Source organism: Nannobrachium achirus, assembly GCF_963921795.1.
Source record: "Nannobrachium achirus genome assembly, chromosome: 11".
Lineage (NCBI taxonomy): Eukaryota > Metazoa > Chordata > Actinopteri > Myctophiformes > Myctophidae > Nannobrachium > Nannobrachium achirus.
Window position 1 is genome coordinate 6949510 of NC_137820.1, and position 24336 is coordinate 6973845.

The 24336-nt window shown below is 44.0% G+C and overlaps 1 protein-coding gene across 1 annotated transcript in view; it reads left to right on the forward strand.

Annotated features, from left to right (window-relative positions):
• LOC308293684 (protein O-mannosyl-transferase TMTC2-like) overlaps nucleotides 1–23309 on the forward strand; it is a gene marked incomplete at both ends in the record, with an annotated part of 228975 nt that extends 205666 nt beyond the window's left edge. Inside the window, 2 exons of the mRNA XM_080736279.1 lie at nucleotides 4768–4831; nucleotides 23109–23309. Of these exons, the coding sequence (XP_080592405.1) occupies nucleotides 4768–4831; nucleotides 23109–23309 (265 nt within the window). The remainder of the gene's footprint in view (nucleotides 1–4767; nucleotides 4832–23108) is intronic.
• Nucleotides 23310–24336: the final 1027 nt, after the last annotated feature.

The window sequence follows — 24336 nt, forward strand, 5'->3', positions numbered from 1 at the left end:
CCTGCTGCCCGAAGTTCACTTAACTGTTCACTCAAAAGAGAACACATCTTGTGGTGTCTCTCCAGTTGAGCTCCCACAGAGGTTAGCGTTTCAAAAAGCCTTCTCTGCTCATGTCCATGTGAATTATCCTCGCTGTCGCCGTCACTGTCGCTGTCCGAGCCTGCAACAGATTCATCGCTTCCTGCTAGGCCGGTGTAGAATGTTCTTTTTCTGTGCCTGCTGTCAGCCTCCTGGCTCCAGCTGTCATCTTCGTGAAGATCGACTCTCCTGCTGCCCCCTCTGCTGTAGCACTCAAGGTGTCTGCTCTCCTCACTGCGGCGGTCAGCAGCTCTCCTCTTGCGGTCTGCTGTAAACTTCACCTTTCTCTTGTGTAGGCCAGGTAGATCAGGTTGCACTGTAGTTGTCCTCGCTGCCGCCTCCTCTCCATGACTCGTTCTGGTGGTCGGCCCCGAAACTGCTGCTCTCCTCACCGACTCCTCCCCTCTGTGACTGGTTTCCGTGCTTGGTCCAGGAGCTGCTGTTGTCCTCGCTGGCTCTTCTCCCTTCAGCAGCTTCTCCTCTTCAGCCCAAGTCACAGTGCGGTTTGCACTATTTTGGGACCGTGGCAGATGAGGCACCCCTTCACATGGAGTCAACTCTGTCAATGTCTCTGGACAAGGAAACAGTTTGTTCTCTGCAGCCCCTTGTGGCAGGGGCAGTGGCAAAGGGTCCCCATAAAAAGTAGGAGGGGGATAAATGGTTGGAGGCAGCTGTGTCTCTTCACACACCGACAGGTGTGAAGCCATCAACCTCTTCTCAGCTTCCTTTAAGAACAAATCTAACACCTCCCGTTCTAACTGTCTCTTTCTCCTTCTCTTCCCCGTTTTCTGTTCTGTTCTGAAGGTACGGACTAAAACCTGCATAGTTTTAATAAGGTCTAAATCAAAACTTCCTTGCTCTGGCCATGAAGTTTCTAGATCACACCACCTTATTGCCCACTTCTTCGAGATGTCTAAGATGCCTAAGGGGCTAGTCTCCTGGATGATCTCAACTGGTGTGTGACAGACAGTTGAATCCATAATGAATTCTTAAAAAAACTACTAAAAAGTAAAAATTAAAGACTTTGCCCTCAGGCTAAACAATGGGCGGAGAGGAGAGAGAGAAAGAGACAGATTGCACGCAGGATGCAGCATGTTTTATGACTATCTTTAAGAAAGCCAGTAAAAACAGAGAAATAAAGATTCAGAAAGATTAGCGGTCAAGAGAAAGAAGGACAGAGAGAGAGATAGACTCACAGATCCCCCAAAGATAAAAACAACCCCCCTTGATCCCAAAACCCCCTGACTCACATTCCTCTCCACACACACACACACGTCAATCACTCACTCGATCGTCAATTACAACCAATGCCTGGTTGACTTAAATAATCCCAATAGTTCAACTAAAACTGAAACCCCTTCTAAGTTTGATATCCCAGCCTAAAGTGTTATGAACACATGAAATTTGCAAAAAGAAATTGATTATGGTCATTGTCCTTACACTACAACGTTAAAATCACTATTAAAATGTAATCTTAAAAATTGTCTAGCCACATTAAAAACCCATGAAATGAATTATGTTTCTCTTATATCATACTGAGTTAGCCTATTTCTTAACCTTGTTGCTCGGAGAGGAGATTTAAGAAACAGAGTAGCAGGCAATCAGGAACACAGACAGGCAAAGATGGTTCTGAGATGATTCCAGGTTTATTTTAGGAGATGCAGAGAGCCGCAGCACAGAGCTGAGTGGCAGCCCTCCGGCTTTCCGGCGGAGAAGACACTCCACACAACATTTTGCTCAAGTTTTAAACCCTTTCGGAGTTAGCCGAGACAGCTATTGGCCCATACTTCCAGACATGTTAATTCGGTTGGGATCTCCCTTGAGACTAGATTTAGCATAACCAAATGGTCTTAAACAACAGGTGACCAACACCTCCGTGGGCTACTGGCCCCCAGCTCTTAGATTAACAAAGGGAATGTAAATGATGGTTACACCCTGACGCCTGAATAACTGAGACAGACAGGCAGGCATACAGGCACTGCCACATCAACTCCACTTTTGACTGTAAACCAACATTTGATGAGCTTGTAGACAGTACACAATAATTCACTTCATGGTAATAGTTGGTGGATATGGTTTCATATCGGATACGACACTTATGTAACATAATTTTAGTCTATTTCTGCCTTTTCATCCCTGAAGAAGACCTTTCCAGGTCGGAACGTTGATATTCTTTTTAATGAATGATCCTGCATCGTGGCTATGAGTGGGCAGTTTTTTTCTTCGCTTGTATATTTCTGCTTTTCCACACTCTTGTCTGGTCCCGAGTTCTTGATATTGTGTAAAGGTTGTTTGTTTGTTTTTGTTCCAGTATGAGTCTGATATTGCTTTTATACTAAACTCCTCCAGACACAAGTTACATTTTGCAAGTCCAACTCCATTTTTGCTAGTTAAAGTGCAGGTGCCATGATTTTCCCCTCTATAAAACATGATCATCTACCATTATGATTATACTAGGAGGAAGAATTTTCCAAAAAAGTGTACAGAAAGAGTTAAAATTATGTTTTTATGTGGCCACACCCACCAGTTCATTGGTATGCGTGGTTGTCATGGTGGGTGGTGACCCAGCTGAAGTTAGCCACACCCACGTGTGTTGGGTGAATGGTAATTAGGGGAGGGGTTGATTCTATGATGTAATAAGTATGGGTGTTTTTGGAACGGCACGTCTGACCCAGCAGGTGGCATCCTCCAGCTAAAAACCCAAATAAAAAGAGAATACATAATTGCTCATAACAACCACACCAGTGGGGTCTAATGAAGTACTGTCAACCTCCTAGACACATGATAACCAGAAAAAGTACAAAACTATGGCACCACCTCTTTAAACGGTGCATAATCCGGGTGAAAGGGGCCATGGCACAAAATGGTTGTAATTGCGACCGTAGGTTGCAGTTTAGTAGGTCTGTGTGAACGGTCACAGCTTGACCATATCTCTGACTATAACGTCTGACACCGTGGTTCCCCTGACACATCACTGTGACATCACAGGTGACATCACAGTGATGTCAGCTACTCAGTGCAGGGATCTCCATATATGTGCATAAAAACAGGTGACATCACAGTGATCTTATATTAGATAATTCAATGGTTTCCTATGGAAATAAGCGTAGTCTTTTCTAGGATCTCCTTTTAGTTGATCTTGTACCAGTGAACTGTACCGTCATGAAACTGTACTTTTTTCCTATGCAAACTTCTAATAAGGTCTTCAATCAATCAATCAATCAATCAATCAATCAATCAATCAATCAATGTCAGATACTCAGAGCAGGGATCTCCATATATGGGCATAAAAGGGATTCATGGTCGCTTTTCGCCCTGAGGCGTCTTACTGGTGTATTTAGTCTCTCAATTAATCAAGAGTGTGTTTTCTGCATAACATGAATCAAACCAATCAGAGTGTCATCTCCTGCTGAAAGTAAGAGTTAGATACAGTACAGCGTATGCCTGCTGCACCTGGTGAGCTGCTATTTAAATGACGCATTGAGCAATTTAGAAGAGAAGCAATTCTGCTGAGTAGACGGACCTGCAAACTGAAAGTGTGTGACCGTCTACGGGAGTGGCAGGAATAAAACAACATAATGATGTCAGGAGTCAGGAGGGAAAACCAAAGTCTGCTGCTCATCAAAGTCCCGTAACGTGTCCCTCATTTATATAAATGGATCCACAGGTCCATTACGTTGCATGTGTGCTCTCTCAGAGTTATGGGGGTCCTCCAAATTACAGAGTTGGAGAACCAATGCTCTAGTTCAGGGATCTTCAACAGGGGGTCCGGGACCCATAGGGGGTCCTCAGTGTTACTACAGGGGGTCCTCCAAATCTTTGTCTGATAGAACCTTTTTTTTCTCCTTTTATATTAACCACTTGAACTCTAGCGTCCATACTCAGAGAACTTTAGCCAAAAATAGCCGATCTACAAGCTCACAACACCTCGCGCTGCGAGGTGTTGTGAGCTTGTAGATCGGCTATTTTCGCCAAAGAGCTTTGGTGTAGAGGGGGAAAAGAGCAGACTAAGTACAGAGTGAAAGGTCAAGTTTATTAAGTATTGACGGTTCAAGAATCCAAAATACACTGATGATGGTGCTGTCATTGTGCTCTCAAACGATGAAAGTATATGGAATCTATTTAACAAGTTGTGGGGGTCCTTGCCTCATCTCTCTCTCAACTGAGGGGTCCTTGTACTGAAAATGGTAAATGGTGCATTTATATAGCGCTTTTATCCAAGGCGCTGTACATAGATTGTGCATTACATTCACCCATTCACACACACACATTCATACACCGATGGCAGAGGAAACCATGCAAGGCACCAACCTGCTCACCGGGAGCAAGTAGCGGTTCAGAGTCTTGCTCAAGGACCCTTCGATATTAACTCAGGGGGAGCCCGGATTCGAACTGGGAACCCTTCGTGCTCTAATGTCGGTTTCTCTACCCCTGAGCTATGCCGCCCCGAAAACATTGAAGCCTCCCTGCTCCAGTCTAGTGTGAGAGATGGACGGCCCGTTGGGACATGGCTCTGGTCCTCCCCGCAGCGTCATCAGCTAAACCCTTATTTTCCCAGTGACCCCTGAGCCCCAGTAAACACGGGGGCTCAAGGCCCTGTCTGAAGCTGGAGCAATAAAGATGAGTGATGCTCACCCCTCCCTCCTCTGAGTGATGCTCACCCCTCCCTCCTCTGCTTTCCCTTCGCAGGCAAGCCAGTCTAAACGAAGCTGCAGAGAAGTACTACGGACAAGCAGCCAGTCTGAGACCCGATGTGAGTACTACTGCCCCCTGCAGGGCTTTTCTCTTAAATATTTTTATCCCACGGTTTTTGCAACCCATTTTCTCACCCAGTGCCAACTACCTAACCTGTAGTCCTGGTTTCCGCTCTCCCCCTGCCGCGCCAGGGGAATTGGGGAGCACCTGGCTGGCTAGGGGGAGGTAGTATAGAAACCAGGACTACTGCATGTTTTTGTGAGGGCATCTACCCTAGGAGACACGGGGAGAACATGCAAACTCCACACAGAAAGGCCCTATCGCCAACCCCACCTAGGGTGGCCCCTGCAGGGCTAATCAACTTTGTTATTATTCACCATGAAGGGGCTTATTATCTGCGTCAGGGCGAAGGCGCGGCATGTAGATTATGTTTTTGCCTCTGTGAGTGTGTGTGTGTGTGTGTGTGTGTGTGTGTGTGTGTGTGTGTGTGTGTGTGTGTGTGTGTGTGTGTGTGTGTGTGTGTGCCTCTGTCTGTCTGTCGATCTGACTGATTTGCACAAAATGAGCATTTTCGGTGCCATGGCATTGGTCCGAAACCTCTTTGTTCCAACAGCCCATTAGTCTGAATCTGTTAAGAATACTATGCCTAACCCTAACCCTAACCTCAGTAACCCTAACTAAATTCGGACTAATGAGATGTAGGACTAATGAACCGTTGGACTTATGGGCAGTCCCCGCATTTTCTCCCCTTAACGCCCCGCACTAAGTTGGGCACCTGGACAACACAGCACCAGGGACATGTGGGCACCTAGACAACTGGGCAATAGGGACATGTGGGCACTTTGAGAGGTGGGAACCTGGACAACTGGGCACTAGGGGCATGTGGGCACCTGGACAACTGGGCACTAGGGGCATGTGGGCACTTTGAGAGGTGGGAACCTGGACAACTGGGCACTAGGGGCATGTGGGCACTAGGAGAGGTGGGCACCTGGACAACTGGGCTCAGATGTGTCTCTACTACTCTACTCTACCCCAAATATTGACCCTCTGGTCCAGAGCGTCAGCAAGTTCTCTCTGACGCTCTGACAGGCGGGTGACTCAAAGACTAGACCAGGATTTCTCTACCCCTACAAGGACTCAACTTAAGTAAAAAAAAAAAAAAATACTCTGTCTCTTATTTCCGGGTTGTGTCTGTGGTGGCTCGACATGGGTCTACATGGCCTACATCTTGGCACAAATGTCTCAAGGATTGTTGCACGCCCAAGGTCCCATTGGCCAAGCTTTGCAGGGCACGCTGTGATTGGCTAGCTCATAAATAGCACCGCTCACTTCACACTAGGTGTGATTTTGAGCGGTGCTCCTGGAACAGGAGCTAAGCTCCAACATTTGGCTTTGTCCAGGCCTTTTTATTACCAGCGTGCAAAGCTGCTCTACAGATCGTCAGCCGATGACATCATCTAGTTAGACTGATAGAGACTGATCCCTGCAGTGCTTCCTTTTTCTCTTTTTACACTCACTACTTCTTATAAGACAAAGAGTGAGCTTGTAGATCAGCTATTTTCGAAAAAGCAGGTGAAAGCAAAGTTATGATTTTTGTCTCACATGTTTAACATTTTGGACTATACCCCCCCCCCCCCCCCCCCATGATCTTTGGTGCCCCCTCTGCTGTACTCCAGGTTGAGAAACACTGGCTTAAGGAATCACAATCTGGGTGCTCCCCCCCCCCCCCCCCCCCCCCCTGGCCAATCATCCCCTCCATATTATTATTACTACCCCTGTCTATGTACTCACACTGGCTGCCATTGTGTCAGTGGGGTTCGCAGAGAGAAGTGGCCCATACGTTTTATTTTTTACTAAGCTGCAGAGGTTTGTTTGTGCAGCATCCATCAGCGACTTCAAAGGAGAGGCCAGGGCAATTTTGCAGGGCGGGTGGATTGAAAAGAATAATGATAATAACACTTAGTCACGGGGCTTTGGCAGCCAAACCAACAGCGGCCAGTAGCAGTGGCGTCAGTTCTGAAAAAGCTAAGGTATGGCAACATGACTGGAAGACACCAGTCATGTTGCCATATACCTTAGCAACAGGCATGATACATTTATTTTAAGAAGTACATTTTATTTGTTCCCCCGTTTCTACGGTTTCTTCTTTCTTGGGCTGGATATGGCAGCCTGGAACGGTTGTTCAAGTGCAGCTAAACTTGGCATGTTAGTAAACGTGCCACAATTAACAATAATGCATTGCACCTGTGCAGCTGACCTGCGGAACCTGGGAATATACCATTTTATCAAGATGGGGAGAATACAAGTGTGGAGAATATAATTATAATACCTTGTTAAAGTGATCATTTTATTAAATTTTGCATTTGTAGTTATTTTACTGTTATTTAACAACATAATAACCAGCATAGATATTCATGGATTTATATTTAAAAGTAACTTTTATTTTCCCCCTTGGACCCAGGGTATGGCAGCTGCATACCCCTGCCATACCCAGTTGACGCCCCTGGCCAGTGTTCCAGCACTCTGACAGCAGGGACTGTGTTTGGTTGAAGTGGGGTCTGAGGCTGACCTGCAGCTGTTCTGTTTGTTCCTTTATCCTGATTAGAAGAAGTCCTTTCGGTATTAATGGCCAGTGTGTATCTGGACATTATACACAATGAAACACAGTACATGAATCAAACTCTTGTATTTCAATCTCTGCGAACGTGCAGATAATTGCCTCCAGGGGCGGCATAGCTCAGGGGTAGAGAAACCGCTATTAGAGCACGAAGGGTTCCCAGTTCGAATGTGGGCTCCCCCTGAAAGACTCTGAACCCCTAATTTCTCCCGGTGAGCTGGTTGGTGCCTTGCATGGTTTCCTCCGCCATCGGTGTATGAATGTGTGTGTGAATGGGTGAATGTAATGCACAATCTATGTAAAGCGCCTTGGATAAAGGCGCTATATAAATGCACCATTTACCATTTAAGATTATTTCAAACATTTGTCTCGATTGCGATTAACGGACGATTAAAAAAATAGCATATCAACATGTGTAATACCATGTTATGTGGGTTAATCGATTTAGTCTATAATAAAAAATCCACTAAAATATATATATTAAAAAAAATGTAATTGGTCTTTGCACACTGCTGCATTTTTTCGGCCGAATATGGGATAGAATTTCGGAACAATAAAAAAAAAATCAACCTCACGTTATGTCAATCACGTTTGCACACTGCCGCGCGTTTCGTATTTATTTTCGGACCAGGGTACGATTTTCGCAACTGTCCCTCGCCACTGTGTCCCTAGCTGCTTTCTCTCTCTCTCTCCTCTCTCCTTGGCCTGAAAAACATTTTTTGCAGATTTCGGATTTCCAAAATGCAGTGAAAAAATACCTTAAATGTCGGTTTTGATATATTTTTGATTAATTTCCCAGCCCTATTTAGACCTCTTCCGCCTAAAGTAACCAGAGGAGCTAAATCAAGGGTCTTCAACAGGGGGTCTGGGACCCCTAGGGGGTCCTCAGAGTCACTACAGGGGATCCTCCAAATCTTTGTGTGATAGAAACCTTTTTTTTTCCTGTTTTATATCAACCACTTGAACCCTAGCTTCCATATTCTGAGAACTTTAGCCAAAAATAGCAGATTTGTGAGCTTGTAGATCAGCTAGTATCGGCGAAGAGGTTTTGTAGAGGTGAAAAAGAGCAGACCAAGTACAGAGTGAAAGTTCAACTTTATTAAGTATTGACGGTTCAAGTGGTTCAAGTGGTTAAATATCACAAATTGACATGAATCCAAAATACACTGATGATTGTGCTGTCAAACTATATGAAATCTCTGAAAAGGTTGTGGGGGTCCCTGCTTCATTTCTCTCTCTCTCAGCTAAGGGGGTCCTTGGCCAGAAAACGTTGAAGACCCCTGAGCTAAATCCTATCAGATGCATCATGGTCTGAACAGCGGTCGCTCCTCACAAGGTGTACCATATGTAGCATGAACGCCTGACCTTCCAATTAGACAGGCTTCGTCTAAATGTCCATCTTGTGCCATTATGTAGAAGAGTTACGACCGCGTCGTTCCATAAGACCGTATAACCCAAAAGGGGTGCATGTGTGAGAATCCTGTGTTTTACAGCCTAATGTTCCTTTATGTTATACGCCTGGCTAATATACTTCACATCTTGCTATCCTACTGCTACTTGCCAGTAGGGGTGTAACGATACACTTTAACAGCGATACGATATGCATCACGATACATGGTTGACGATACGATACATGGACGATATTGGTTCATTCATGGCGATACAATACGATTCAATGATTTAAAATCGATATAGTAACTATTTAGCAAAGAAATGAAATCTGTGTAAAACATGTAAAAAAATCTATTATTATGGAAGTAAACGCTGTGATTATCTAGCAAATACATGGACATTATATTTCAACACATATGTACAAACCCACCTTGACATGAACACAGAGATTACACACATTTCTCGATAGACCAAGAGTAGCTATATGGAATAGAAAAGTAATTTGACCCCTCTTTTTCATTTTCCCTCTTTAAATTGCCAAATACAACAAGGCACAAATACTTAGTTTCCATGCGATCAATTATTTGCATTGCAAAACGATTCGATACTGATTACTGCATTTTAAAACGATACGATACAAAGCCAAAACGGTACGATATTTTGCTTTTGCAAACGATTTAAGCCTCGAACAGAGTCGGTCCGCGGTGGAAGGCTATCCACCGCGGTGGAGTGCGGTGTAGTCTTTTTGAGCGTTAACGTTGTAGTTTTATGACTCAAAAAGAATACACCGCACTACACCGCGGTGGATAGCCTTGCACCGCGGACCCGACTCTGTTCGAGGCTTTAGTAGATCATTGCAAATTAAAATCGATTTTTCGATTCAGTCACTATATCGTTACACCCCTACTTGCCAGGCTTGGGGAGGGTATATGGAGCCTGGGAAGGGAGGGTCATGGAGTAACAAGAAGGGTAAAAGACGGAGGAACGCTGAGTGTTCAGATGAAAGCTGTGCAGGAAGAAAAAAGTCAGTAGAATGTTGAAGAGAGCAGCGACGGGGGCTGAGACTTCACAAGAGAACACTGGACTGGTGCTGGTGGGAAAAGTACTCTTTTACTGAAGTAAAATGTATCAAATATCAATACTTCTACTATAGAAATACTCTGATAGGCTGAAGCCACACCAAAGTACCTATGAGAGTGGATTCCCCATTCCGCCAATGCGTTTCAATGAGATTCTGAAACTTTAGAGGTATCAAAAAGTCCTTAAATTGTCACTTTATAAATAGGCAGACACCCTACTTTACTTTACTTTACTTTATTTGTTTATTTAGACGGGACAATGCATATTAATGAACACTACATGAATGCAATGTAAATAAGCCGGAATTAGCAAGAATGCTAAATTTCATCCGTAGTCCCCACATGAAGACAAAACAATACATACCAACAAACAGTAACCCTACATTAGGAGAGGGCGCCTAAGAACATACATACAAATACTATTTTTCCTGAACCAAGAAAAAAACAACAAAAACAACACGTATTACTAACAGTACCCTACATTAAAAAAGGATAGTTAAAAATATACGTACATGGCATGAGCTGTACTCTTAGAACTATACATGGTCACAGGTTTGATTGTCAACTAACCATTTTTTTAGATTGAACTTGAAGGATGGAAATGACAAACAGTCTCTTATTGTTAGAGGTAGGTCATTCCAGATTGAACATCCCTGCACTGAAAGGGTGTTTTTTCCAAAAGCGGTTACCCGGTACGGTACTTCGCAATCCCCTCTAGTGATTGCTCTAGTATTGAGTCCTCTATCAGGCTTCCTTTTTATGAATTCCTTTAGGGGAGGTGGGCATAGACCATTTAGGGTCTTATATATGATACTGACCTGTTTAAAAACCTTAAAATTAGCGAAACTCAAAAAACGGTACCTCTGAAGAATATTACAATGGTGATATGAGTGGGGTTTCCTATCGAATACCTTAAGCGCACTCTTATATAGCTGTTCAATGGGTTTGAGAGTCGTTATACCTGCGCAAGACCAGTTTGTGAAACAGTACTCAATGTGTGATAGGATCATGCATTGGAGATACGATTTAGCAGCACTAACTGCCAAAAAAGGTCTGATTTGTTTAAAGTTCTGAAGGTTGAACTTGATTGTGTTTGTAACCTTTTTTACATGTTTTTTAAAGGTTAGGGTTGAGTCTAACATGACCCCGAGGTACTTGAACTCTGGCACAAGTTCAAGTTCCTCTCCACCCAGAAACACATTTGATGATTCCATCACAACTGGTCTTTTGGAAAAAGCCATGCAGACCGTCTTTTTTGCATTCAGGAGCAGGCATGAGTCTGTAAGCCAGTCCTGAACGCTGGTCAGAACAGAAGTTAAAACCGTTGACACCTCTGCATAGCTCTTTCCATGAGTCAGTATAACAGCATCATCTGCGTACATCTGAATATGTACATCTTTACATACATCAGGTAGATCGTTTATAAACAGAGAAAACAGAATTGGTCCTACTATTGATCCCTGGGGGACACCAACCGAGCAAGTGTGATAAGGAGACTTGATGCCATTTATACTAACACACTGTTCTCTATTTGATAGGTATGATGTAAACCATTTGATGGCCTCTGGGGACAAGTTGAAATGTGTTAGTTTGGACAAGAGGACCTGATGGCTGACAGAGTCAAATGCTTTCTTGAAATCCAAAAATACTGCCATTGCGCATGGGGCTTTGTTCAAAGCACACTTTAACTTTTCAATGAATAAGCAATTTGCTGACTCAGTGGAGTGGAAGGCTCGAAACCCAAACTGCATAGGATGCAGAGGGGTGTAGCCTTTGTCTAGATGTTTAACAATAGACTTTACAATCCACTTTTCAGCCACTTTTGATATAACAGGTAAGATGCTTATGGGTCTATAGTTTGATATGTCCGTTTTTGAGCCAGATTTGAATATAGGTGTTATAACAGCAGCTTTCCACTGAGTTGGGACAGTGCATTTTCTTATGGACAGATTTACCAGATGTGTGATTGGTGCCACCAGAGAGTCAATATTTGTTTTAAGAAAGTTTGTGTCAAGCCCATGTGCATCTTTAGCTTTGGATGCTTTTAGTGATCTGACAATGTTTGTCACCTCGTTTTCTGTGACTTCCTCCAAATAAAAAATGGGGAGATCATTTTGAACAGGGCGTGGAACAAACTTAGAGGGTCTGAACAATTGTGTGATTTCATACACAGAGTTTAGAAAAAACAGCATTAGGTTGCTAGCAAGCGTGTGGGGATCTTTCACCAGGACATTATCTATTTTAAGTTCTAAGTTGTTATTATCCTGCTTATAGTATTTCCCTGTCAGTTTATTTATTTTATTTATTTATTTATTTACCCTCAGATACTCTTAAACGTTATGTTGGTTTGTTTACTGTTGAGTGATAAAACAATGTTGCACATCAAGTCAATCATCTGGGGAACCCCCCCAAAAAATAATTTGGGGACCCCACTGGGGGTCCCGACCCACAGGTTGACAACCACTGCTGTGCAGTACTTAAGTAAATGTACTTAGTTACTTTCCTCCACTGGTGGTAGGTGGGCGGTGGGATCCAGCAGTGAAAGCTGGCAGCTTGAGAGAGGAGAGGAGAGGAGAGGAGAGGAGAGGGGAGGGGAGGGGAGAGGAGAGGAGAGGAGAGGAGAGGAGAGGAGAGGAGAGGAGAGGAGAGGAGAGGAGGCAAGGAGAGGGAGGTGAGAGGTCTGCCTGGGAGCGGAGGGGAGGGGAGGGGAGAGGAGAGGAGAGGAGGAGAGGAGAGGAGAGGAGAGGAGAGGAGAGGAGAGGAGAGGAGAGGAGAGGAGAGGAGAGGAGGCAAGGAGAGGGAGGTGAGAGGTCTGCCTGGGAGCGGAGGGGAGGGGAGGGGAGAGGAGAGGAGAGGAGAGGAGAGGAGGAGAGGAGAGGAGAGGAGAGGAGAGGAGAGGAGAGGAGAGGAGAGGAGAGGAGGCAAGGAGAGGGAGGTGAGAGGTCTGCCTGGGAGCGGAGGGGAGGGGAGGGGAGAGGAGAGGAGAGGAGAGGAGGGGAGGAGAGGAGAGGAGAGGAGAGGAGAGGAGAGGAGAGGAGAGGAGAGGAGAGGAGAGGGGAGGGGAGGGGAGGGCCATCAGAGCTTTTGAAGCTTTACTACAGCTGCTGCGCTGAGAGGAAAACCAGGAGTCTGTTTGAATTCCTATGCAAAAGGAATCTACGCTCCACACACCACATGTGTTCCTCCTCTCCTCTCCTCTCCTCTCCTCTCCTCTCCTCTCCTCTCCTCTCCTCTCCTGTTAAAGTACAGTAGGCCAGAGGTTCTCAAAGTGGGGTCCAGGGACCCCCTGGTTAACATAGCATCAACATAAGTTATTACCTCTTTAACCCCATATTATGTCGACGATTTAAAAAAAATAGGCGAAGTACGCTAGCTCACAGTTAAGTTAAGTTACTCCGTTACCACCAAACCTAACGGCGCTACATAACGCCGTTAGTTATAATGCTGTTACACCAACACTGCTTACCACTTATCCCTAAACTTTTTTGGCATGTTTTACTATTTTGAAAAACATTTTTTAAATATTTCAAATAACAAATGTACAAGTTCTCTCACAATGTTTTTTTTTCTTTTTTTTTTAAGGGCAAAGAACTTTAGCGATAAGGGGATTTTAGCGCCCAAATGCATATTCATTTGGGGGTCTTTGACAACAATTTTTGAAAGCCAGTAGACTATAATTTGAAACCAATGCTTGTCTCATCGTGCACTGAGGTTCAAAGACCACTGAAATAAAGTAATTGATTGATTCCGGAGGATCTGAGAGAGCTTTGTTTAGCAACACCATGGTGTTTCCCTTCGTTAAGCCAAGGAAGCCAAGCTCTGCCTCCCTCGTTGACTTCCATCCCTGATTCATCTCTCTTAACAAGCAGTGCAGATGGCTTGCATTTGTCTCTTCAAGACAGCCCAGAGATGTGTTAATACTCTCTGTCTGTACCACATCTCATCTACTCTGTAATAACGAAGCCTGCTTTATGACTCGTGCAACGCCAAGGCCGTATCTTTCACTCAAAACATGTCGCACATTAAAGAAAACGTGAATACGAGCTGTTTTGTATGCTGTCTTTAAGGCTTACAAAGCTGTAACACACCAACTGCCACATTCGTTGTCTGGTCAAAATTATCTCCCTAATAATAGTTTGGATTCTCTGCATTTCTTCGCAGGAAGTTTGTATATAAAAATGGTAAATGGTGCATTTATATAGCGCTTTTATCCAAAGCGCTTTACATAGATTGTGCATTACATTCACCATTCACACACACATTCATACACCGGTGGTGGAGGAAACCATGCAAGGCACCAACCTACTCACCGGGAGCAATTAGGGGTTCAGAGTCTTGCCCAAGGACTCTTCGACATTAACTCAGGGGGAGCCCGGATTCGAACTGGGAACCCTTCGGGAACCCTTCGTGCTCTAATAACGGTTTCTCTACCCCTGAGCTATGCCGCCCCCCGTATATGATCCTTACAGTTTACATTTTAGGCATTTAGCAGACGCTTTTAATCCAAAGCGACTTACAATAAGCAGGTAATACACATCAATATAATAAGCAAGATAATATGTCAGTACTTTAACAACAATATACCAAATGCATAGGAATATCAATCTAGAAAAACATAGGTAGACCACACACCTAATCAATAAAAAACTCCTTGACAATGGATCTTTCTTCTTTTTTTTTTTTACTTGGTGTGTGCAAAGACATTTACTCTAAACAAGATCATAAACCAAACAAAGAAATAGAATGTTGTTGCTGTGTGCACAAATACAGTTTTAAGTATTCGCCATCTAATAATCCACAGAACACAGTCTGAGGTTGAAGTGTAGCACTGTCACTTGATATAAAACAGGATATAGACTAACAATCAGTGGTTCTCACTTCTTTTTTTAAGCTCTTGAACACTAGCATATTTCAGACAATCCTTAAGGACCACTCCACCCCACCTCCCCACAACAATATGTACAGTATAGCTTTTGTAAGAAGCCATAAATCAAACTTGCTATCTTTTTAGGTAATCGATCAATGTATTTTCCCATGGAATTCACTCAAACTCTCAATCTGGTACATCCGATAATAGATTCCTTATGTTTGATAAAGTATCTTGGTATGAAAACAATGTAAAACTGTTGCTTGAATGAAATTGATTTAAGCCGAAAACTATTAGTTTAATACTGTTTTTTTGTGTTGTTACATTTGTAAATCATGCTGTAACAATTAGTCCCCTGTGGGCTTAAAATGTTACATCAGAACACCGTTCACTTTTGGTTTAATAACTCACAACCTGTTTTATCAATTGAAACTTTTTAAGTGGGTTATGATAGTGGACATGATAAAAGGCTCCTCCATACCTCCAAAACCTGATCAACCCCTACAACCCCACCAGTTCGCTCAGATCAGCCAACACAGGGATGCTGACAGAACCCTCGCTAAAAACCCCAGGACAAAAATCCACTCGTCCTAGACAATTTGCCCATCCTGGCCCCCAAACTGTGGAATAAACTCCCTGTCACAACTTAGAACAACAGACTCACTCCCTAGCTTTCGCCGTGGACTGAAGACGCACCTCTTCAGACTCCACCTAAACCCATAGCACTACTGTAACACTCAATGACCATACATGAAGCTAGTTAGCATTTTTTAGGTTTTAGAAACACTTTTTACTGATTAGGTGCATGCTCTACCTAATGTTGTTGTTTTTTCTAGATTGATATTCCTATGCATTTGTTATATTGTCGTTGATGTACTGACACATTATCTTGCTTATTATATTGATGTATTACCTGCTTATTGTAAATCGCTTTGGATTAAAAGCGTCTGCTGAATGCCTAAACCGTGAACTGTAAATTGTGTAGAATCACTGCTATAGTTAGTATATGCTCCCATGGCGGGCAGGGTGTTGCCTTCTGTGTGTCAGCGAGCTGAAACAGGAGCCAGCAGCCACCGTGAGGCTCAGGGGCGTCACAAGGGGTAGGAAAGTGGGACTGAGTTACCAGGGCCCAAGGTGGTGGAGGGGCCTTAATTATTTTATACTTTAGCTATTGAAAAATAGCAGATATACAAGCTCACGCTGCGAGCTTGTAGATCTGCTATTTTTGAAAAGTCGTGAAAATGTGTGCAAATCTTTGAATATATGTAGTTTTTAAGCGAACATTTGTAACTCCAATTTTGCTTCTGGGGGGTCCCTGGAACTAAATATTTTGAGATGGGTGTCCGTGGCCAAATACATACCATTTTGGGGGTCCTTCACATGAAAAGGTTTGAGCTCCACTGACATAGAAACATAGGTTTTTCAAAAAACCTCAGAAGGATTTGAAATATTCAAAGATTTTCATGATTTTTTTTAAAAATAGCAGATCTACAAGCTCGCAGCGCGGCACTCGGTGCCGCGCTGTGAGCTTGTATATCTGCTATTTTTCAATAGTTAAAGCACAGGGGCCCCGCAGTGAATCCTGGGTACCCAGGGCCCAGAATTTGGTGTGACGCCCCTGGTGAGGCTGCTGGTTCTCTGTGGTCAGAAGTGACTCCGTCCGTGATGAATCAGGTTCCTGTGTGGCTGGACTGGCTGCTAACCTGCATATCTCTGCAGACCAGTGTCCTTGGGTCTCCGTATTAGTGATGTCTGGGGAATCCCCCCCACTCCACTTTTAGGGCTAGGGTTATTGAATGCTTTAACTATTGAAAAATAGCAGATATACAAGCTCACAGCGCGGCACCGAGTGCCGCGCTGTGAGCTTGTAGATCTGCTATTTTTGAAAAATCATGGAAATGTGTGCACATTTTTTCCAATATATATTTTTCAAAGCAAACTTTTGTAACTCAAATCTCTGCTTCTGGGGGGGGGGGGGACCAACATATTTTGAGATGGGGGTCCGCGGCCAAATAAAGGTAATTTTGGGGGTCCTTGACATGAAAAAGTTTGAGAACCGCTGATTCAGAGGAAGGATTTACAAGTCGGGTCAAAGATCGGGTCAAAGACATTAAAAGACTTGCACACATTTTCTCGATTTTTCAAAAATAGCAGATCTACAAGCTCGCAGCGGCACTCGGTGCCGCGCTGTGAGCTTGTATATCTGCTATTTTTCAACAGTTAAAGCATAGAATAATGGTTAAAGTCGTTCAAATCTAAGGCGACTCGGGCGTCCACTCCACACACATCACACACACACACACACACACACACACACACACACACACACACACACACACACACACACACACACACACACACACACACACAGTAATAAACATTTTCTATCCACCTGACCTGTTTCCGCAAACATTTACTGGAGCATTATGTGTAGGACACTTCCGGTAAACAGCCGACATACAAGCTCACGTCGCGTCACAGATGCAACCGTTGTGAGCTTGTAGATCACACTCGGCTGCGGCGCCGGAAGCTCCGTGCAACTTCTGTGCAATGCACGATGGGATGTTGGAAAGTTGTGTATAATCGACTACTGTATCAATTAGCCTGATTAACTACTTAATAAGCCTAATTTATTCTTCATTGTACAACAATGCCGTGCAAAAATAGCTGATCTACAAAACTCAGTTATTTTCATTGTGATGTGTTTTGAGCTTGTACATCTGGTATTTTCTGCATCTTCTAAAATCTAGTATTTTATTCAAATTTATTTATTTTTTAATAATCAATACATTTGATTAGATTGACTAAAAGTTAGACCCCTACACGTTAGTCTATACTTTTGGGTAGCATTTTGCTACGGTTAAAGCAAAGAAAAGGAAAATAAAACACCTTGGAAAATGTATTCTGGAAGCTTGTTTTGTGGTTTGACCCTCAATCACAGGTCAACTAGATGGAAGTTTATTACTTAAATGGTCCCAGAATGCTTCTTAACGACTGCAGGCAGGAATCCTGGCTCCTCCTGTGAACACTAAGTCAAACCAAAAGAAAAGGTTTGAACAGGGGCGTCACAAGGGGGGGGTGGGGGCGGAGTGGGACTGAGTTACTAGGGCCCAAGGTGGAGGGGCCTTCATTATTTTATACTTTAGCTATTGAAAAATATCAGATATACAAGCTCACAGCGCGGCCAAGTGCTTTTTGTAAAGTCTTGAAAATTTGTGCAATTTTTAAGTGAACATTTGTAACTCAAATCCTGCTTCTGGGGGGGTCCCTGGAACAAAATATTTTGAGATGGGGGTCCGTGGCCAAATACGTATAATTTGGGGGGTCCTTCACATGAAAAAGTGTGAGCACCACTGACATAGAGAAACAGATTTTTCTAAAAACCTTCAAAGACTTGAACACATTTCACGATTTTTAAAAAAATAACAGAACTTGTTATCTGCTATTTTTCAACAGTTAAAGCACAAAATAACGCAGTGCATCCTTGTACCCAGGGCCCAGAATTTGGTGCGACACCCCTGCATGGGTTTAAGTGCAGATATGCAGCTTGTGAGACCGAGAGAAAGAGAGAGGGAGAGAGCACGGTTTGTGGTCACATTAGAACCCCCGCTTTAAGATGAAATGGCAAGTGGTTTTCCATCTAGCAATTAAATGCTTTAACACACTTGAACTCAGTCAGCAAAGAACGGGGAGTATCGGTGGTGTCAGCCTTTACTTTGGCCCCGGGATCTGCAGCGAATATATTTGTGTTATGCGTGTTGAGGGACGCACGGCCTCCCTCTAAGAGACAAGGGGATTATTCTGCTGGGTCTGTTTTGATTTATGAATCAATTTAATTTCCCCTATGAGAGGAGAGGCACTATTGTGCGTGTTTTTTCCCATTGAAATCCTCATGCCGGGAGCATCATTCATGTGAAGTTGACAGTGTGAAAACAGAAAGATGATGGGAGTGGACCGGCCGGGGCAGAACAGCGCACGGCCACAGCTCTCTCTCTCTCTGCGTGGAGAAAAGCAAGACGAATGTTCTTCTCGCTGTACGTGAGAACTCCCTCGTATACCGTGTTGATGACCGAACCGTCACTGTATGAAATATACAACATAATACGTGCTACGGGCCAAGCAGTCATCCGCGCAAACATGCTTATTATCACTTATTATAGCTTACTAGAAGCTCGGCTGGGCCAATTCGGGAACTATGTAAATAGGGAATGAATGCCCCGCCCTTTACTGCAAACCCCATTATACCTGTTGTCATAGGACCTGTTTTGACTATCTGTTTGTCCATTTATGCCCATACATGGAGATCTGTATCTGTCTGTCTGCATCCATTTTATGCCCATATGTGCATGCATAAAGTGAATGGCAAATCGAGTGGTAAAGTGAGTGGCAAAATGAGTTTAACGTTGTTTAATGCTATTAGAACTTTTCTGTTTGGATGAACGGGCTGTCAAGGCCAGAAAGTAGTTTTTTGCCACTCAGTAGGCGTTCCCACATAACTTCCTGGTATGATGATATTGTCACACGCATTCTCTCTATAGGTCCCGGTTTGGGTGTTTGAAAATAATTGTCAACCTAACCTACTAGGAAGCACTTCAAATACATCTGTGGCTCCCGACAGGATGCATGGACACCCAGAGGTGTCCCTGCACCTCCCCAAAAAACACTGTCCCAAAGTGTGGAGGATCTGACTAGCTGTTAGCCCGTTGCCCCAGCAGCACATGTCACATGAGGACTGCTGCTTAGTCTCAGCAGATGAAACGATCTCTGTGCTGCTGCAGTCACTGTTTCATGTCAAGTGTCTCCCAGAAGGACTACTTATTCTGTTGGTTTATGTTTGACATTAATCTGCGCTGACATTTGTCCACAGTTGGGGAACAATAGTCATGGGGTAATTGGTTTAGTTCAGTGGTTTTTGCAGGTGTTTAACAATAATTTAATTCTTGACAGCGTAAAATGGAACTAGTTTCAATAAAACCAGTTTCATTTTACACTCTCAAGAGTTAAAGATCTAAGGGTCAAGTTGGTTATCAACTGTCCATCATTTAGCTGGGGACCACCTGGAACCCCCTCAAGGACCACTGGTGGTCCCCGGACCACTGGTTGAAAACCACTTGAAATTATGCTGTGTACAAAAAAACTGAAAACGTTCTATTATTGAGCTTTTAATGAAGACCGTTTCACATTCTTACAGAAATGACCCTCCACCAAAATGTTTCCCCCTCTTTTTTCTTTTTTCTTGTATTTTCCCAGACCCGTAGAATGGAGAGAGTTATGACACTTACGTCGACTCCCATTGTAAGCGTGGAACGCTATGGAAGTCGCTAGCTTAGCCTAGCTTACTGGAGCCTGTTCTCATTCTTAGCGAGCCTCTGCTGCTCTTCAGCCCCGTCCGCCCCCATTATAACCGAGGCATTTTCACTCGCTGGTAAGTAGACTAAATCACGTCTTTTTCCCCCTTTTAATAAAGTTGTCTACCTTGGAGAGGCCCGTGAATGAGTTAAAAGGGGGACTGCCCATCAGGCGAAGGTTCATTAGTCCGAAGGTTCATTTGTCCGAATTTAGTTAGGGTTACTGAGGTTAAGGTTAAGGTTAGGGTTAGAGTTAGGCATAGTATTCTTAACAAATTCAGACTAATGAACCTTCGGACCAATGCCATGGCACCATTAAAAGCAGGGAAAAGACGTGATTTTGTCTACTTAGCAACAAGTGAAAATGCCTGGGTTATAACGCGGGCGGACGGGGCTGAACTGAAGAGCAGCAGAGGCTCGCTAAGAATGAGAACAGGCTCCATGCGACGCCACTTCCGGTCTGCAGCGAGATCAAAGCATGACACCACTCTCTTCTAAACCACAATGTATTTTCCTAACTTTGTTGAAACTTCAAATAGAAGTGTTATGTCATTAACAGTGAATTGCTTCAGCGACTCTCTGGATCCAGCAACACTTTAAGAATTGGAAACACATTCAAAACACTGTGCTTTTCATGCTTCCAATGTGTTGCTGCTGGATCCATACACTGTAAAAGCGCTTATGGTATCATTTACATAATTCATCTCTTCACTCATCCACAGCGTGTGAATTCTCAGCCTCTCAGCGTATGTTGTAAAAAAAAAAAAAGAAAAGGGGAGAAAAGGGAATTGTTCCATGCAATTATTTTACATATTTCAGCAGTTAAGAGCTGCTGTCTGTTAAGCAGCTACTGTAAATCACTGCTGAACGTCACTAGCTTGCATTATTTTCTTCTACTGTTAGTCAAATCAGGCCACAGTGAAGCTACAGCAGGTGTTCTCAAAGTGGGGTCCCCAGCTAAACTGGTTAATAATCACTTTAACCAATTTAACCCTATTTTATAGTTCAGCTATTCAGAATTAGCCGATCCGTAACAGGCTCACAACGCTTTGGGAGGATATGTTAGAATTTATTTGAAACATCTAAGAATTTAGAACAATCTTGAATAATCTTCTAAATAGTTCCAACAAATCTTCTCTTATGGTGGTCCCTGTCACAAAATCTGGCTCTTTGGCCTAATGCATATGAATTTGGGGGTCCTCTGCATGAAACTGTTTGAGAAACACTGGTGCAGTTTTCTGAGTGGAGGCACACTTTTGACACCCAGTCGTCCAGAGGGCTTCTTACTAAGTGCCCGCAAAGTGAGAACCTATAAAAGCCATTCAACGTAATCTGCGTTATAGCCTGGGCCAGTGGTTCCCAAACTGGGGGTTCCCCAAATTATTTTGGTGGGTCACCAGATGATTAATGATTTAATGTGCAACATTGTTTTCTCACTCGACAGTAAACAAACCAAATACATACAGTATAAGTGTATACAGGGTATCATTCTGCACATTTTCAAAATTGCAATTTAATGACTTTTAAGACCTTTTTAATACCAAATTGACCACATTTTCAAATATTACGTAACAAAGGGACAGCCATTGTGAAAATAGCTAATATCTACAAGCTCACAACAGTTTTCTGTGCAAGGCGTTGTGTAGCTGAAGTTCGGCTATTTTAAAAATATTAACTGTGGAACCAAGTCAAACTAAATGTAAAGACCTACAATTCCAAGTGCTTGCCAGGGTGGGGGGTTCAAATAATGATTATTTGGGGGGGGGTCGTGACCTGAAAGATTTGGCAACCCTTGGCCTAGACATGGACTCATGGTCGTGGTAACGAAGCCATGCAGCTCATACTGTAAACGAGCAGGTTGTCAGGCACAGACAGGAGGATCAAACGTGACATTGATGAGGGAGGGGCGCCCCTCTCCAAAAGCTGAAATATGTTCTGCTGGAAGCGCCAAGGGCGCTCCGCCAAGAGAGCACTGAAACGCTCCGCCAAGAGAGCACTGAAACGCTGTGCTCAGCACTGAGAAGAGGAGGACTTCAGCACGTCCTTACCATAGAAATGCCTGGCATGAGGCCAGAGGCAGCGCAAAAACACTTTCTTTGGACACGGCCCCTTTATGATAGCATGACGCGTACTAAATACACTGTATGATAACATGATGCGTACTAAATACACTGTATGCCAGTGGTTCTCAAAGCTGGGTCGGGGTCCCATGCGAAATTAATTTGTTAATACAGCATCAAAATAATTTGAACACCTTTATCCATATGTTAAACGCTGGATATTCAAAAATAGCAGATATACAAGCTCAAGGCAAGTCACTTGGTGCCTGTTGCTTTTTTTCTTTTTCAGAAAAATCTTGACCGTGTTTGAAAGATTTTGAATAATTTATTCAATTTATATTTATTCAATGTATTAATATTTATTAAATTTATTCAATTCAGAATGTTATAGCACAAATCTTCTTTTCTGGGGAACCATGGAACAAAACCTTTCCAGATGGTGGTCGGCAGCCAAATATACAGCATATCAATTTGGGGATCCTTGGCTCGAAAAAGTTTGAGAACTACCGGTGTAAATGGTAAATGGTGCGTTTATATAGCAGCTTTATCCAAGGTGCTTTACAGAGATTGTGCATCACATTCACCCATTCACACACACATTCATACACCGATGGCGGAGGAAACCATGCAAGGCACCAACCAGCTCAAACCAACATAAAGTTTAAGTGTATAGAGGGTATATGCACATTTCTAAGGACTTTTTAATACTTCTAAAACGACAAATTAAACATTGGCCAAATTGTCAGATAATAGAGGCAGAAATAGTGAAAATAGACGATCTACATGCATGTAGACCGGGTAATAGAACCGTGTTATACAAAATGCAATGTCTCAACTCTTAGTGCTCGTCACTAAGAGTTGATTATTTTGGGGTTCGCGGCCTGAAAAGGTTAAGAACCACTGCAGTAAATGACCCTTCTTCTACCTGTCCTGTGCCCCCCCCCCCCCCCCCCCTCCACCCCCCCCTCTCAGTACCCGGCGGCGCTGATGAACCTCGGCGCCATCCTCCACCTCAACGGCAAGCTGCGCGAGGCGGAGGCCAACTACCTGCGGGCGCTGCAGCTGAAGCCGGACGACGCCATCACCCAGTCCAACCTGCGCAAGCTGTGGAACATCATGGAGAAGCAGGGCCTGAGGACCAGCAGCGCCGCCACCACCACCACGGCGCCCTGAGCTCCACCACCACCACCGCTATACCACCTGCCCCACCATCTGTGTGCCAGGCGACGGGGGGAAAGGAAAGGACGCGCCAATCCCCCCTCTCCCTCCCTCCCTCCCTTCTACCATCCCTGACCAGAGGGGGATGTTGTGCGGCTATGAAGGAGATCAGGGACGTGCTGGGCCCCTGATTCAGCCCGGGAAAAAAAGAGTTGGAGAGGCCCTCATTGCGCGCTATAGAGAGAGATCTCTCTCTATAGCGCTGCTGCTACTCAAAGATTTTTGACAAAGTGACAAGCCAGTACGGGCCAATTACGTGAGTTATATTTCGTCGTTGTCGGGTGGAAACCTTGTATGTCCAAAACCGTTTGTTTTGTATTTATCATTTTAAAAATGATTTAAACTAGTGAAAACAGCCGATCTACAAGCACACAACGCCTCGCACCGCGAGGCGTTGTGTGCTTGTAGATCTGCTGTTTTCACTGCTTTTGTGCGACGGCCTTGTATGATGAAGCAGGGCTTTGCTTTGCGAAAAAAAAATTACAAATTTGAAACTTGGAGATACGAGGTTTTCTGCCCGACAGTGGCGATTTACTGTGTTGGCCGGCCCAGCCCCCAAAATGGAACAAAGGCCGACATTTTATTTACATTTTTTTTCCCCTAATGGCCGGCCTGGACCGGGCCGGGAATGAACCGGCCGTTGCGGGAGTTGCCCCGCTTTTCCCAATGGCCAGCACGTCCCTGAAGGAGATTGCTTGTTCAGGGGAGACGTGCCTGTGCTGTGCAGCAGCAGACTAGTCTTCTAATGACTGCAGAGTTTCTGCACTTCAGGCCAGCCTCTCCTCCTCCTCCTCCTCCTCTGAGGATCCACTGACATTACCACCACAACACACGCCGTTTGGATTCTCTCCCAACGCTCCCAAGCTCTGTGTGCTTTCACAGGCCACCATGTTTTTAATTTAAATTTTAAATAGAGCACTTAAAGCTGGAGCGCGGCCATAGGTACAGCAATGAAGGATCGTGGCGAATTAGGGTTTGTTTT